Here is a 16,441-nt window from a genome sequence, read left to right on the forward strand (position 1 = left end):
AAACTAAACAAGGGAAGTGATCAAGAGGGATAGAAGAAGTGAGAAACTTTGGAGCCCATGTCCACAGATCCTGGAAGGTGGTGGGGCAGGTGGTTAAGGTGATAAGGAAGGAATATTGGACATTTTCCTTCATTGTGTGAAGTGTTGAATAAAATGCTGGAGAGACACTGATGAGACTATGTGAGACACTGGCTAGGTCACAGCTAGCTTTTTAGTTCTTGTCTTTGCTTTACAAGGAGGACATAATTATTCTGGACAGAATACAGAAGAGATTTATGAGAATGTTGCTCAGCTTGAAAATTGCAGTGGTGAAGAGAGATTGTTTAGACTAGGGTTGTTTTCCTCAGAAGACTATAAGGTGACTCAAGTGAGGTGGAGGAAATAACCGGAGGCTTGGATAAAGTGGATGGGAATGACCTGTTTGCACCAGTAGAGTGGTCAATTCCCAGGAGACACAGATTTAAGGCAATTGGTAGAAGGTTCAGAAGGAACATGGGGAATAGCGTTTTCACCCAGAGTGTGATGGGGCGCCTGGAATTCGACAGTGAACAGGGATCACTGTGCTTGAAACGTTAATTCTGTCTCTGCGTTGATGCCACCTGACCTAATGGGTTTCTCCAGCATGTTCCATCTTTGCTATGGGCTTTCTTTGGGATTTTTCCTCAAGCCGTATGGCCCTGAAAAATGGGAGTGACATACAAACCATAAGCCACTTTTACTGTGTGGTCCTGTAATGGCTATGTTCTCATTTGTAAAGCACAGTGTGAGATTGTGATCACTGCCAACCAGGCCCTGAGGGGTGGACGGATTGTTGAGTTGAAGAAAACTGTGGATCAAGCAGTGAAGCAGTGTCCTTCGGTCAAACGGGTACTGATCACCATGAGAACAGACAACAAGGTCCCGATGTCGGACATTGATATCCCCCTGGAGGAGGTATGTGGCTGGGATGAAAAAGCTTGCTTATACTTTCTATTTGTTTTGTCACAGATCATGAAATATTTACACATTTCCCTTCGCAACTTCAGATGTACTAAACACCTAATCGCACCTTTAGGCTGTGTAGTCACCATCACAAAGCAGCAGTTTGTGTACAGTGTATTGTGATAATAGTCATGTGTTGTTTAGGCGAGGGATAACAGTAATAACCCTCCCCTCGCCGTTTCTTTTCCTCTCTGAAATAGAAAATCTTTCTTTCGGGGATATGGGCATTGCTGGCACAGCCTACCTTGATAGGCTTTGAAGCGCGGGTGGTGAGCCGCCATTTTAAAGATCTGCACGTGGTGTAGATCCTACCCCAGTGATCTGATGTAGCTGAGTGGCTTGCTAAGTCATTTCGGAGGGAAAGTATTGTGGTGCTTCTGGAGTCCATAAAATGGAGAAGCAAAAGCAGACTGTTCATCTTATTGTTGCAACTTAGCTACAAGGGGGACCTGATGATGTCAAATCATATAATCCCTACAGGGCAGATACGGGAGGCCATTTGGCCCTTGGAGTCTGTACTGATCCTCCAAACAGCAATGCACCCAGGCTCAATCCCTTACCCTATTCCTGCTAACCCTGCATTTCCCATGGCTAATCCACCCCGCTAGACCATCAGGAGCAATTTATCATATTTAATCCACCTAACCTGCACATCTTTGGACTGTGGGAGAAAACCAGAGCACCTGGAGGAAACCCACACAGACACGGGGAGAACGTGCAAACTCCATACAGACAGCTGGTCAATGCTGGAATTGAACTGGGGACCCTGGTAGTCTGAGGCTGCAGTGCTAACCACCAAGCCACCAGAACAACATTATTGCTCCTTTTTAAACAGCAAACCGATAGTTTCACTGTCGCCATTTTATTCCAGATTTAATTAATGAATTGAATTGAGATTCTCATAAGATTCCATAGTGGGATTTGAATTCTTACCTCAAGAGCATTGGTTCAGGCCTCTGGATTGCTGGTCTGGAAGCATTACTGCTCGACTACCATCCCTCTTTACACCTGCTCGAGCGGTTGAGCAAGAACTAGGTGTAATAATTCATCGAAAAAGATGGAAAACCCAACTGTGTAGCACACTGTCACTCAAGTCGGCCCCTGGTATGTGTTGCTATCCACGGAGCAGACTGTTTTCATTAGAGCAATGTTTAAGTCAGGCACCAGTGACAGGACAGTATGGAGGCCTGGAGTAAGGCACATGAATGTGTAAAGAATTAAATGTCCAATTGTGCATCTGTAAGGTGAACTCAGCCTGCACCATCATTGATTCTGCACATTGGAAAAGAACTGAGCCGAAAAGTTCCGGTTCAGGAATCAACCCTAAACAAGGGCCTACACTATATTCCAACAATTAGTCCCCCAACCTTAGACCACAATGACTCACAGAGTGGTTCATTGCTTCTGCCATTTTTCAAGTTGATATAACTGTTAATCACTTACAGAGTCAGACAGTTTGACTATTTTTTTTTGGTCAAGCTGCCGTTCTGTCATCTGGCTTCCTTCCGTAAGCGAACACGCATTGGCCGACCACATGGTGTTACCGACCACCCTCCCCCTCCTCCACCCCTCTGCTGTTGGCAGCAGCCATCTTTTGCCCAGTGAGTGGGCCAAAACCCTTGATGAAGATGGAGCAAAAGTGAGAGGCCTTTTCTGCGTGTGTGTGCGAAAGTCATAAGTTTCAAATAGGTTCATCACAGTATCTTTGTTGCTCCATTACTTTTATGTATTGCATGGCCAAAGAATGGTTTGTTTTCCAGGAAATGATGAAAGAAGAAGCAGTCTGTGATCCAGTTGCCATGGAGAGTGAGGACATGTTGTTCCTGTTGTACACATCAGGGAGCACTGGGAAGCCAAAGGGTGTGGTACACACGCAGGCAGGTTTCCTGCTGTATGCAGCTCTTACACACAGGGTGAGTAAAGGTCGAATAGGCAGTTGCCCTGAAACTGTGAGAGAAAATGTTGGAAATATGTGCTGAGGTCAGTCAGGGTGCATGAAGACAGGAGAAAGCTTCAAATTTAAAATGTGAATCCCTGACATCGGGAAAAACATTCATAGTCTATTCATCCTACTTCAATTCAGGGGAAGGTGGTGGCCCAGTGGTATTGTTGCTGGGCTGTTAATCCAGAAATCCAGATAATGTTCTGGCGACCAGGGTTCAAATCCTGCCACAGCAGATGGTGGAATTTGAACTCAATAAATATCTGGAATTAAGAGTCTAATGACAATATTGTTGATTGTTGGGGGAAGGAAAAACCCATCTGGTTCATTTATGCCCTTGAGGGAAGGAAACTGCCATCCTCACCAGCCTACATGTGACTGCAGACCCACAGAGATGCCGTTGACTCTGGGCTGTTAGGGATGGGCAATAAATGCTGCCTGGCCAGTGACACTCTCAGTCTGTGAATAAAAAAAAATTCCTGCTTTAAATATTCAATCTTTAGTAAAGAATTACAGTCACCAAAGTCCTACTGGACCATAGGGTGACTCTCTCATTATGGAGAGATGACCAGTGCTGGTTTAATATGAGGGTCACTGCACCTCAGGCGAGGGGAGATGTTGAGAAGGAGGGTCCTTCATGGTAACCTTAGCTGGGAATTGAACTCACCCTGTTGGAAGCCCTCCAACCAACTGAGCTAACTGCCATCCCTACCCCCTTGAGTTAGTGAACAACTAATTCAATTGGTAGACTATGGCTGTGGTACTGAGATTTCCAGAATTGGCAATGAGTCAACGGTGTCACAAACAAAATACTCTGGAATGTTGGAAATAAGAACAGGAAATGTTGGAGTGGGTCATACAGGTGAAGGCTCCATTCTTGTGTGTGGGGCTTCTAATGGTGGGATCTATTGCAAGTGGGGTTTAGGTTGGGGTATATTGTTGTGTAGGGGTGGCCTGGAATTTGGGTGAGGATGGAATGAGCAGGGCAAATGTGGGTGGGGTACACAGTTATGATGGGAATGGAAGAGATGGATTTTTGATGGACAGGGGAGGGGGCCAAAGGGTCTCTTTCTGTGCAGTAAAAACTCTTTGACAAGGACGGGGGGATAGAGTATAGAATGAGCAGGGTGTAATACAGCTGGGGCATTGAGTGACAGCTTGTTTTGCAAGTGGAGTGGAAGTTGTTGGGTTGGCAGAGGCTGAGGAAAATTCTTGAATTTATCATTTTCAGTAACTGCCTGAAATGCAGGACATCTCTGCGTTTAGAATTGTGAATTTCAGGGAAGAGTGGCTGTCAGCCCTTTGAGTGCTCAGCTGTTCATTTTAGCTGTGCAATGAATTGCATTGAGAGGGGGTCCTGGACTAAGAACAATGTCCATCTTGACAGTGTTCTGGTCTCATCAGTTGTTGAGTACAAATGAGCAATCGCAGAGCGGTTGTGGATGGTTTTTTATATTCATTCACAGGATGTGAGCATCACTGGCTCAGCCAGCATTTATTGCCTATTCTCAACAGGACAACCGAGAGACAACCAAATTGCTGTGGGTCTGGAGTCACGTTGAATCTGGCCCATGTAAGAATGGCACATTTTCCATTCCTAAAGGACATTTTTTTTAAAAGCAACTATTAAGCGGGGTTATGTTCCCATTAGGCTGGCATTTTATTCCATGTTTTCATTGCATTTAAATATCACCATCTGCCATGGTAGGATTTGAACCCATGTCCCCAGGACATTAGCTGGGGATCCGGATCCCTAATCTAGTGCCATTGGCATTACAACATCACCACCTACCCCACAATTCCACCCCTACCTTATACTATCATCTATATGCCTATCTAATAGCCGCTTTAATGTCCCTAATGAGGCCGACTCCACTACCCTCTCCAGCAATGCATTCTATGCCCCAACCACTCTCTGATTAAAGAACCTACCTCTGACGTCTCCCCTATATCTACCTCCACTCGCTTTAAAACTATGCCCCCTCATAATAGCTACCTCCACCCTAGGAAAAAGTCTCTGGCTGTCCACTCTATCTATACCTCTGATCATTTTGCACACTTCTATCAAGTCACCTCTCATCCTTCGTCGTTCTAAAGAGAAAAGCCTTGGTTCTCTCAATCTTACCTCGTAAGACGTTCCCTCCATTCCAGGCAACTTCCTGGTAAGTTTCCTCTGCACCTTTTCCAATGCTTCCACATCTTTTCTGTAATGAGGCGACCCGAACTGGACACAATACTCCAGATGTGGCCGAACCAGGAGTTAAGGAAGTACCGTGGGATCCTTTATGCTGGAGACACAGTTTAAAGATAGGGGGTTGACCAAATAGGACAGAAATGAGGAGAAATCTCTACACCCCGAGATTGGTGAGCCTGTCGGATTATCTGCCACACAGAGTAGTTGATGTCAAAACGTTGAATGTTTTCAAGAAGGAGTTAGATATCATTCTTATCCTTACCCAGTCAGTTCACCACCCCACTCCCTCCATGAGTCTCCAGACCTACAGCAGAATGGAGTTGGCTCTTCATAGCCTCGTGGTGACCCATTCAGTTCAAATGCAGTTGGAAACAGGCAACAAATAGCAGCCTTGCCAGTGATGCCCCATAACTCATGAGAAAAATATCCAAAGAACAGACATGTGTCCTTCATTTGATGCCACACCCAAAAGGCTACACTTCCAATAGTGTACTTTTCGCTCGCAGATAGACAGATCATGTCAGCTTACATTTCATCCTTAATTCTCCTGGCAGTAGGACTTGAGCTCACTATTTTCTGCTTTGTTAAGGAGAATGCCGGGTCAATGCTGATGCACTTTCTAGAGTTAATTAACAACAGAGTTGCAAAAAATGATTGAGGTTCAGCTTCTTTACTGGAACGGCAGTGATTGGAATGTTATTTAAAAATAGGAGAAATTGCCTGAACTAATAGCCAGAATTTTTTTCAGTGCTTTGTTGCTTTTAAGCCCCCATCTGTTTATATTATGAAAGCAAAGCATTATGGATGCCAGAAATCAGAGATAAAAACACAGTCCTAGAGAAACTCAACAGCTCTGGCAACATCAGTCAGAAGAGAAAAAGAGTTAGTGTTTTTAGTCTATTATAACTTTACGGAATGCTGTTCAGATTTCAAGCAGGCTGTGTACTTTTCTTTCTGCATTAGTGACCTTCCTGGTTTAATGCCTCCGTGTCAATACGCCTGGTACAGTTGCCGTAGAATTACTTCATATTTTTAGGATAAGATAATGTTGAAATTCTCACTTAGATTAAAGACGTCCACCTCCCAAGTCACCTTACATTGTTAATAATTCATGAGGTGTTTGCATGTGTATGGTAATTCGATCAAAAGGAATGAATTCCCTGGAGTTTGACCCAATTAATTTTTCAGTTTGCTGCAATAAAATGTGGATGTTTAACATTTACTCTGACCAAAGTGCAATGAACGCCTAAAGTTTAGGAATTGCCTGGATAAATCCACAAATCATAGAGATCATGGGAAATGATAAAAGGTAGAATCCCCACAGTGTGGAAGCAGGTCATCTGGCCCATCGAGTCCACACTCCAAAGAGTATCCCACCCAGACCCACTGCCCTGTCCCATCCTCATAACTCTGCATTTACCAGGTCTAATCCACCTAGCCTGCACATGCTTGGACACTATGGGCAATTTAGAAAGTGGGTCAACCAGCAGCATGTGATATAACACTCCCCATGTGCCTGGATGGATGCAGCTTCAACGACACTTGAGAGGTTCAAAGATCTTTCAAGAATATTCATTTCAGCAGCTGATTGAGTAATAATTATTTAATTCCTATCCATAAAACAAAACCATTGAGGTAAAATTGGCACGTCTGTCCTCGGTAAGTAAATACAGGTCAGCAATCCTGGGGACCAACTGGCTTTTCGCTGAAGAAGACTTTCAGCTTTTGGGTCCATTATAGTCTGTTTGAACCCTTTGGCAAAAAGTTTCATTTTTAGATGCATTCAGGTATGTTCAGGTTATGCGAAATCTTTTCCCAAAGGGTACAAACTCAACCCATCTACAGGTCCGTTTGGGTCCATCTCTGAAAAGATCTTCCATTTTTAGGTCATTTCAGAGATGGAGCCAAATGGACAGCTATGGGCCAGTTCAGGTAAGGACAGCAGATTTCCCGACCTCAAAGACATTAATGACCCAGAAGTTTGCAACAATCCACCGTTCTCATATGGTTACAATTAAGTTACATAATCATAAGCCATCAGGCCCATTGAATGCACACTGACCCTCCAAACAGCATCCCAACCAGATTACTCCCAAATCCTTTGTCCTTGTGTGTTGTGTGGTGCGCAGCAGGTGAACGATTACCCACCAACAGTCGTGTATTTTGGGCCCTAATGAGCTGTCAGCTACTTTGCTGCTGCAGTTGGAGTTGACCAGTGCAATCTAATGACTTAACACTTGTGATCATGTTAATTGCACAATTACTTGGTGAGACAGTGAGGCGGTGGCCAAATGGTATTGTCACCGGACTCTTAATGCAGAGACCCAGATAATGTTCTGTGGACCTGGGTTCAAATCCCACCACAGTAGATGGTGAAATTTGAATTGAATAAATATCTGAAATTAAGAATCTAATGATGACCATGAATCCCATTGCTGATTGTTGGGGGAGAAGCCCATCTGGGTCACTAATGTCCTTTAGGGAAGGGAAACTGCCATCCTTACCTCATCAGGCCTACATGTGACTCTAGAACCACAGCAATGTGGTTGACTCTTAACTACCCTCTGGGCAATAAATGCTGCCTGGCCAGCAATGCCCCTCATTCAATGAATGGAAAAAATGTACTGATTGCTGGCAGGAAAAATGCAGACCTTTTATGAAAATTGGAACTCCTAATCCAATATCCACTCCCTCATAACCATGAAACAGCTCTTACTGATGTGAGAATTCACCTCCACCTAGTGATGGAAGCAAAATTTCCTCCATATCCTTCTTGACCTGTCAGAACATTGGGCTCCACTAGCAATCTCCATTTTCTGCCAGCTGGATAGCACTGCTGTCAGGTGTGTCAAATCATTCATTCAATGGGAGGTGGTGGCCTAGGGGTATTATCTCAAGATTATTAACCTGGGAACTAGAATTCAAATCCTGGCACAGTAGTTTGGAAAATTTGAGTTCAAATTTTTAAAATCTGGCTTTAAGAGTTTAATGATGACCCTGAATCCATTGTCGATTGTCAAAAAAAACCATGGTTCACTACTGTTCTTTAGGAAAGGAAAACTACCATCCTCACCTGATCTGGCCTACATGTCATAATGTTGAGGTGCCAATGTTGGACTGGGTGGACAAAGTCAGAAGCAACATGACACCAGGGTGTCCAACAGGTTTATTTGAAGTTGAAGCACTCCAAAAGCTCGTGATTTCAAACAAACCTGTCGGACTATAACCTGATGCCGTGTGACTCTGACTTTGGCCTCCACGTGACTCCAGACCCACAGCAATGTGGATAAATCTCAACTGCCTTCTGGGCAATAAGATGGTCAATAAATGTTGGCCTAGCCCGTGATGGACAGGTTTTGTGAATAAATTGTTTTTAGAATGTCACGGCCAGCCATAACCTGAAATATTGTCACTTCCTTTTCCGGCATCATTATTTCTAATTGAGCATCTATACTTGGCTCGTTCCTGCTTCTCATCCACTCCTGAGGAACTTCACCTAAAAATATCAGTTTGACAGTGTATGTTGATGACAGTCTATTCTATTTCACCATCATTTCTCCACAGTTTCTCTGAATTATCACAATATGTGCCCAGCATTAATTACTGGATGTGCAGACAGTTGCTTCAGTTTAATACCAGGAAGAGTATAGCCATTGTTTTTGACCCTGCCTTTTCCTCCCATAATTCCAGCTCTCTCCCTGGCAATTGTCATAAACAGACAGTACAGTCTCTTGGCATCATACCTTTTGATAAATGTCTGACTGCACACTTGTACCGTCACCAAGATTGATGTTTTCCACATCCATCACTTTATCCAACATCGCCCCTGCCCAAGTTCATCTGCTGCTGAAAATCTTATCCATCTCTTCCTCGACTCTAGACTTGACAGTACAAACACCATCCTGGACAGCCTCCCACACTCTATCCTTGTGGTGACCCAAACCTCAGTAGCTCACCATTTGTCCATCTCCATTGTGCTCAATGACCTACATCAGCCCCCAGTCAAATGACATTTCTATTTCAAAATCTCCACCATTGTTTCCATGGCCCCATCTCTCAATCATCTGCTCCCATTCACAAAGCTCCCCGAAATCTTAGTCCTCTCTTAATTGGCGTCCCAGACTTTAATTTGCTCACCAATTGATGGTGGTGCTTCTCTTGCAGAGGATCCGAGCTCTGGAATTCCCTCCCTAATTCTCTTTGCTTTCCCACCTCTCCATTTAGACACTCCTGAGAATCTTCCACTTTGGCTAAGTCAGTTATCACCAGTTCTGATATCACTTCATCCTATGACACTTTGATGTTCCTGCAGTTTGTGTGGACAACACCAGTGAATGAACTGACTGACCATTGCATCATGGTACGAGGAGCAAAGCAAGTTGAAGAGTTAAAAGAAATATAGTGATAGGGGGATTGACAACTCCCTACCAACTGAGAACAAGACTCCTGAGAGCTGTGTTGCCTTTCAAATGCCAGGGCTCCAGTTTTCTCCACAGGACTGGCGAGGAAACTGCCTTGGGAGGGGGAGGACTCCGGAGTCACGGTGTAGGTACCAACGACATAGTTAGGACAAGGAGAAAAGTTCTGTTTGCGACAGAACTAGGCACTAAATCGCAGAGCAGACCTCAAATGTAATAATCTTTTGGATTGTTATCTGAGTCACGTGCAAATTGGCGTCAGGTAAATCAGAGTAAAGAGATAAATGTTGGCTGTATGGCTGGTGTGAGAGAAGTGGATTCCAGTTTATTGGGCACTGACAGCAGGGCTGGAGAAAGTAATGCAGCACCATTGGGACATCCACACGAAAACCTTGCTGAGACTGATTTCCTACTAAGCCATATAATCGCGGAAGTAGAGATGGCTTTAAATAAAACAGAGGGAAGAAGAAATCATGTTGGGGAAGTGTGAGTAAATTACAGCTCACTGTATAATCAAGGTAGTGAAAACGGTAAAGATGATCAACATAGGAACATAGGCTATTCAGCAATTTGAGCTTACTGTACCATTCAATATGATCATGGCTGATCAAACACTTCAATCATCCCATTCCTATATTCCTATACATCACTGATAATCAGAAATCTATCCATCTACCTTAAGCATCTCTCTACCTTAAACATACTCCAAACACACTCTACGTTAAACATTGATTGCATAATGTTCAGCAACATTTGTGAATCCTTAGGTACTGAAGCAGTCTGTGTGGACAATATCCAAGCTTGTGCTGACAAGGGGTAAGTAACATTTGTGCCACCCAAATGTCAGGCTGTGACCATCACCTACAAGAGACTATCTAATCATCACCCTTTGACACTCAATGGTGTTACCATCACTGAATCCCCACTATCAACATCCTGGGGATTGTCATTGACCAGAAACTCAATTGGACACACCACATTAACACAGTGGCTACAAGAGCAGGCCAGAGGCTAGGAAATACTGTGGTGAGTAACTCACCTCTTGACTCCCCAAAGCCTGCCCACCATCTACAAGGCACGAGTCAGGAGTGTGATGGAATACTCCCCACTTGCCTGGATGGGTGCAGCCCCAGCAACACGTAAGAAGCTTGACACTGTCCAGGACAAAGCTTGATTGGCACTACATTCACAAGCACTCACTCCCTCTACCACCGATGCTCATCAGAGGCAGTGTGTATTATCTACAAGATGCCCTGCAGAAATTCACCAAAAATCCTCAGACAGCACCTTCCCAGCCCATAGTCACTTCCATCTAGAAGGACAAGGGCAGCAGATATATGGGAACACCACTACCTCCAAGTTCCCCTCCAAGCCACTCACCATCCTGACTTGGAAATTTATCACCATTGCTGTACTGTCACTGGGTCAAAATCCTGGAATTCCCTCCCTAATAGCATTGTGGGTCAACTCATAGCAGGGGGACTGCAGTGGTTCAAGAAGGCAGCTCACCATCACCTTCTCAAGGGCAACTAGGGATGGGCAAGAAATGCTGGCCAGCCAGCGACTGGTGAAAAAAACCCACAAAGACTGAGCTTTTGCACCCCTCTGGGATAGAGGTTTTCCAAAGTTCACAATCCTCTGAGATAAGAAAACATACACCTAATCTCAGTTGTAGTGCACTTTGGTTCCAGACTCCCAACTGGGAAATCACAGGACAAACTGAAGAGGCAACATCTCACAGAGATAGCAGGAACTTCAGAAGTTGGAATCAGAGTCCATACGGTGTGGAGCTGGAGGGACACAGCAGGTCAGGCAGCATCAGAGGAGCAGGAAAGTTGATGTTTGGGTTCTTACCCTTCATTAGGACTTCCCGAATGGTGTAGACCTGAAATGTCGACTTTCCTGCTCCTCTGATGCTGCCTGACCTGCTGTGATCCTCCAGGGCAACATCTCATCTTTAGACTAGGCACTTTTCAACATTCTGAGCTCAATTTTGAGTTCAACACCTTCAGATTATGAACACACTCCCATTTCTTCCCTTTCTTTTAGCTTTACTTGTAATATTGCCACCATGTCCTCTCTCCCCTCACCCCCATCCCAGTGGGACTGTCTGTTCTTTCCAGTTTGACAGTTAGACTCACCATTGTTTTGCCATTCTCACATTCTGATCACTTCATCTGAACTATCAACATCCTTTCTCCATAAATGCTGCTCCCTCCAAATTTCACATCAGCTCTGATGAGGAGCCATCTCGACACAAAGCATTAGCTTGTTGTCTCTTCATGGATGCTGTCTGACCTGCTGTGATCTCCAGTTTTTGTTGTTTTCAGAACAGACTCCAGCATCTGCATTAATTTGCTCAATCACCTCACCTGCATCGGTCCTGTTCATCCGACTAAGTATTATTTATGTTTCAATGAGATCACCTCATCACTCTTATAATGCCCAGGCCAGTTTGCTCAATCTGTCTTCATAGAACAAGTCCCTCTATCCCAGGGACAGGACTGGTAAAAGCTCATTGCGGTCCCTTTATGTTGATGATATCTTTCCCAAGATAATGAGGCCAAAACTGCACATACAGTTTCAGTTGGCATCACAAAGTAGGTGAAGGCAGTTTGGAGTATTTCCGAAGTTCTAGTTAAAAGAGTGATTGCATCTGACACCTATCAGTTTCTCAAAAGCGTTAACATTTAAAGAAATTTTGTGGATTAATTAACTGGTTCAGAGCCAAAACCAAACAAAAAAGACTTGACTGGGAGATTGTGGTCGATTTTCAGTATATCTGCGATGTAATTATCTGCGATTGTAATGCGACTTGGTTTGTTTTCTCTTTTCTCCAGTATGTTTTCGATTACCACGATGGTGATGTGTTTGGCTGTGTTGCGGATGTTGGTTGGATCACTGGGCACAGCTACGTGGTGTATGGACCTCTGTGCAATGGAGGAACCACCGTGCTGTTTGAGAGCACTCCAGTCTACCCGAACCCAGGTAACACCACTGGAGGCTCAGTCATGTTGATAACACCCCTCATGTGTACACATCTTGCAGACAGACATGCAGACAGAGCTCTCGAAGAATATAGAGGAAGCAGGAAAGAACTTAAACAAGGGGTTAGGAGGTCTAAAGGGGGCCATGAAATTACCTTGGCAAACAAGGTTAAATAAAATCCCAAGAATTTTTTATATGTGTACAAAGTGCGAGACGAAAGCCAGGGAACAGATAGATCGACTCAAGGACAAAGGAGGGAATTTATGCATGGAACAGGAGGATGTGAGTGAGGTCCTTAATGAATCTGTTTGCATCGGTATTCACAAAGGTGAAGGACATGGTACATGGTAAGTCTAGAGAGGGGTATGTTGCTGAACTACGGCACGTCAATATAAAGAAAGGAAGAGGTGTTGGGTGTTTTGAAAAGCATTAAGGTAGACCTGATAGGACCTATCTCAGAATACTGAAGGAGATAAGGGAGGAAATTGCTGGGGCCTTGTATGAAAGTTTTGTGTCTTTTTAGTCACAGGAGACATCCTAGAAGACTAGAGAAATGAAGGGTCTAGGCCCGAAACGTCAGCTTTTGTGCGCCTGAGATGCTGCTGGGCCTGCTGTGTTCATCCAGCCTCACATTTTATTATCAGAGAAATGTTGTTCCTTTGTTTAGGAAGGGAAACAGGGATAATCTGGGAAATTGAAGGCTGGTGACCCTTACATCAGTGGTAGGGAAATTATTGGAGAAGAGTCTTAGCGTCAGAATTTGTTTACATTTGGAAAAATGTGGAATTTTTAGTGACAGGCAGCGCGGCTTTGTGTGGGAGAGGCCGTGTCTCAAAAATGTGAATGAGTTTTTTGAGGAAGTGACAAAAATGATTGACGAGGGCAGGGCGGTAATGTTGTCCAAATGGACTTTAGCAAAGCCCCTCTTGGCAGGCTGAAACAGAAGTCACATTGGATCTGCAGTGAGCTGGTAAAATGGAAACAAAACTGGCTTGGTCAAAGAAGACAGAGAGTAGCAGTGGAAGCGTATTTTTCTGACCAGTGGTGTTTTGCAGGGATCAGTGCTGGGGCCTGTGTTGTTTGTAATATACATAGAACATAGAACATAGAACATAGAACAGTACAGCACAGAACAGGCCCTTCAGCCCACAATGTTGTGCCGACCATTGATCCTCATGTATGCACCCTCAAATTTCTGTGACCATATACATGTCCAGCAGTCTCTTAAATGACCCCAATGACCTTGCTTCCACAACTGCTGCTGGCAACGCATTCCATGCTCTCACAACTCTCTGCGTAAAGAACCTGCCTCTGACATCCCCTCTATACTTTCCACCAACCAGCTTAAAACTATGACCCCTCGTGCTAGCCATTTCTGCCCTGGGAAATAGTCTCTGGCTATCAACTCTATCTATGCCTCTCATTATCTTGTATACCTCAATTAGGTCCCCTCTCCTCCTCCTTTTCTCCAATGAAAAGAGACCGAGCTCAGTCAACCTCTCTTCATAAGATAAGCCCTCCAGTCCAGGCAGCATCCTGGTAAACCTCCTCTGAACCCTCTCCAAAGCATCCACATCTTTCCTATAATAGGGCGCCCAGAACTGGACGCAGTATTCCAAGTGCGGTCTAACCAAAGTTTTATAGAGCTGCAACAAGATCTCATGACTCTTAAACTCAATCCCCCTGTTAATGAAAGCCAAAACACCATATGCTTTCTTAACAACCCTGTCCACTTGGGTGGCCATTTTAAGGGATCTATGTATCTGCACACCAAGATCCCTCTGTTCCTCCACGCTGCCAAGAATCCTATCCTTAATCCTGTACTCAGCTTTCAAATTCGACCTTCCAAAATGCATCACCTCGCATTTATCCAGGTTGAACTCCATCTGCCACCTCTCAGCCCATCTCTGCATCCTGTCAATGTCCCGCTGCAGCCCACAACAGCCCTCTACACTGTCAACGACACCTCCGACCTTTGTGTCGTCTGCAAACTTGCTGACCCATCCTTCAATCCCCTCATCCAAGTCATTAATAAAAATTACAAACAGTAGAGGCCCGAGGACAGAGCCCTGTGGAACCCCACTCACCACTGACTTCCAGGCAGAATATTTTCCTTCTACTACCACTCGCTGTCTTCTGTTGGCCAGCCAATTCTGTATCCAAGCAGCTAAGTTCCCCTGTATCCCATTCCTCCTGACCTTCTGAATGAGCCTACCATGGGGAACCTTATCAAATGCCTTACTGAAGTCCATATACACCACATCCACAGCTCGACCCTCATCAACTTTTCTAGTCACATCCTCAAAAAACTCGATAAGGTTTGTAAGGCATGACCTACCCCTCACAAAGCCGTGTTGACTGTGTTTGATCAAGCCATGCTCTTCCAGATGGTCATAAATCTTATCCCTCAGAATCCTTTCTAACACCTTGCAGACGACAGACATGAGACTTACCGGTCTATAATTGCCGGGGATTTCCCTATTTCCTTTCTTGAAGAGAGGAATTACATTTGCCTCTCTCCAGTCCTCAGGTACGACTCCAGTGGAGAGCGAGGATGCAAAGATCTTCGCAAGTGGCGAAGCAATTGCATTTCTCGCTTCCCAAAGCAGCCGAGGACAAATCTGGTCTGGGCCTGGCGACTTGTCAATCTTAATGTTTGACAAAATTTTCAGCACATCAGCTTCCTCTATCTCTATCCATTCCAGCATGCACACCTGCTCTTCAAAGGTTTCATTCACTACAAAGTTCGTTTCTTTCGTAAAGACAGAAGCAAAAAACTCATTTAGGGCTTCGCCTACCTCCTCAGGCTCCACACACAAGTTCCCTATGCTATCCCTGATCGGCCCTACTCTTTCTTTGATCATTCTCTTATTCCTCACGTAAGTGTAAAATGCCTTTGTGTTTTCCCGGATTCCTTCTGCCAAGCCTTTCTCGTGCCCCCTCCTGGCTCTCCTCAGACCATTTTTGAGCTCCTTCCTTGCCTGCATGTAATCCTCTCTAGCTGAACTTGACCCTAGCTTCCTGCACCTTATGTAAGCTACCTTCTTCCTTTTCACAAGAAGCTCCACCGCTCTCGTCATCCAAGGTTCTTTTATCTTACCCCTTCTTGCCTGTCTCAGAGGGACATATTTACTCATCACTCCCAACAACTGTTCCTTAAACAGTCTCCACATGTCTATAGTTCCCTTACCATGGAACAACTGCTCCCAGTCCATGCTTCCTAACTCATGTCTAATCGCATCATAGTTTCCTCTTCCCCAATTAAATATCCTCCCATTTTGCCTAATCCTCTCCTTCTCCATAGCTATGTAGAATGTGAGGCAGTTATGGTCACTATCACCAAAATGCTCTCCCACCACAAGATCTGATACCTGCCCCGGCTCGTTTCCGAGCACCAAGTCTAGAATGGCCTCTCCCCTCGTCGGCCTGTCAACGTACTGCGTTAGGAAACCCTCCTGAACACACCTTACAAACACAGCTCCATTCAAATCTTCTGCTCGAAGGAGGTTCCAATCAATATTGGGAAAGTTAAAGTCACCCATTACAACAACCCTACTGCGTGCACACTTTTCCAAAATCTGTCGACCTATGCTTTCTTCAATCTCCCTGCTGCTATTGGGGTCCTGTAGTAAACCCCTAACGAGGTGACTACTCCCTTGCTGTTCCTAATTTCCACCCATACTGACTCAGTAGGCAGATCTTCCTCGACAAAGGAAGCTTCTGTAGCTGTGATACCCTCTCTGATTAGTAGTGCTACACCCCCTCCTCTTTTTCCCCCCTCCCTATTCTTTTTAAATGTTCTAAACCCTGGAAGATCCAGCAACCATTCCTGCCCATGAGAAACCCATGTCTCTGTTATGGCCACAACATCATAGCACCAGCGTATGTAATATATATGATTTGAAGCAGAATGTAGGT

The 16,441-nt window shown here is 44.7% G+C and overlaps 1 protein-coding gene across 2 annotated transcripts in view; it reads left to right on the top strand.

Moving 5' to 3' along the window:
• Positions 1-16,441, top strand: part of LOC125455530 (acetyl-coenzyme A synthetase 2-like, mitochondrial) — a 77,178-nt gene that overhangs the window by 18,147 nt on the left and 42,590 nt on the right. For both annotated transcript variants that reach the window (XM_059649034.1, XM_059649033.1), the window contains exons 4-6: positions 758-933; positions 2,742-2,894; positions 12,376-12,523. In XM_059649034.1, the coding sequence (XP_059505017.1) occupies positions 758-933; positions 2,742-2,894; positions 12,376-12,523 (477 nt within the window). The remainder of the gene's footprint in view (positions 1-757; positions 934-2,741; positions 2,895-12,375; positions 12,524-16,441) is intronic.

Source organism: Stegostoma tigrinum, chromosome 10, assembly GCF_030684315.1.
Source record: "Stegostoma tigrinum isolate sSteTig4 chromosome 10, sSteTig4.hap1, whole genome shotgun sequence".
Taxonomy (NCBI): domain Eukaryota; kingdom Metazoa; phylum Chordata; class Chondrichthyes; order Orectolobiformes; family Stegostomatidae; genus Stegostoma; species Stegostoma tigrinum.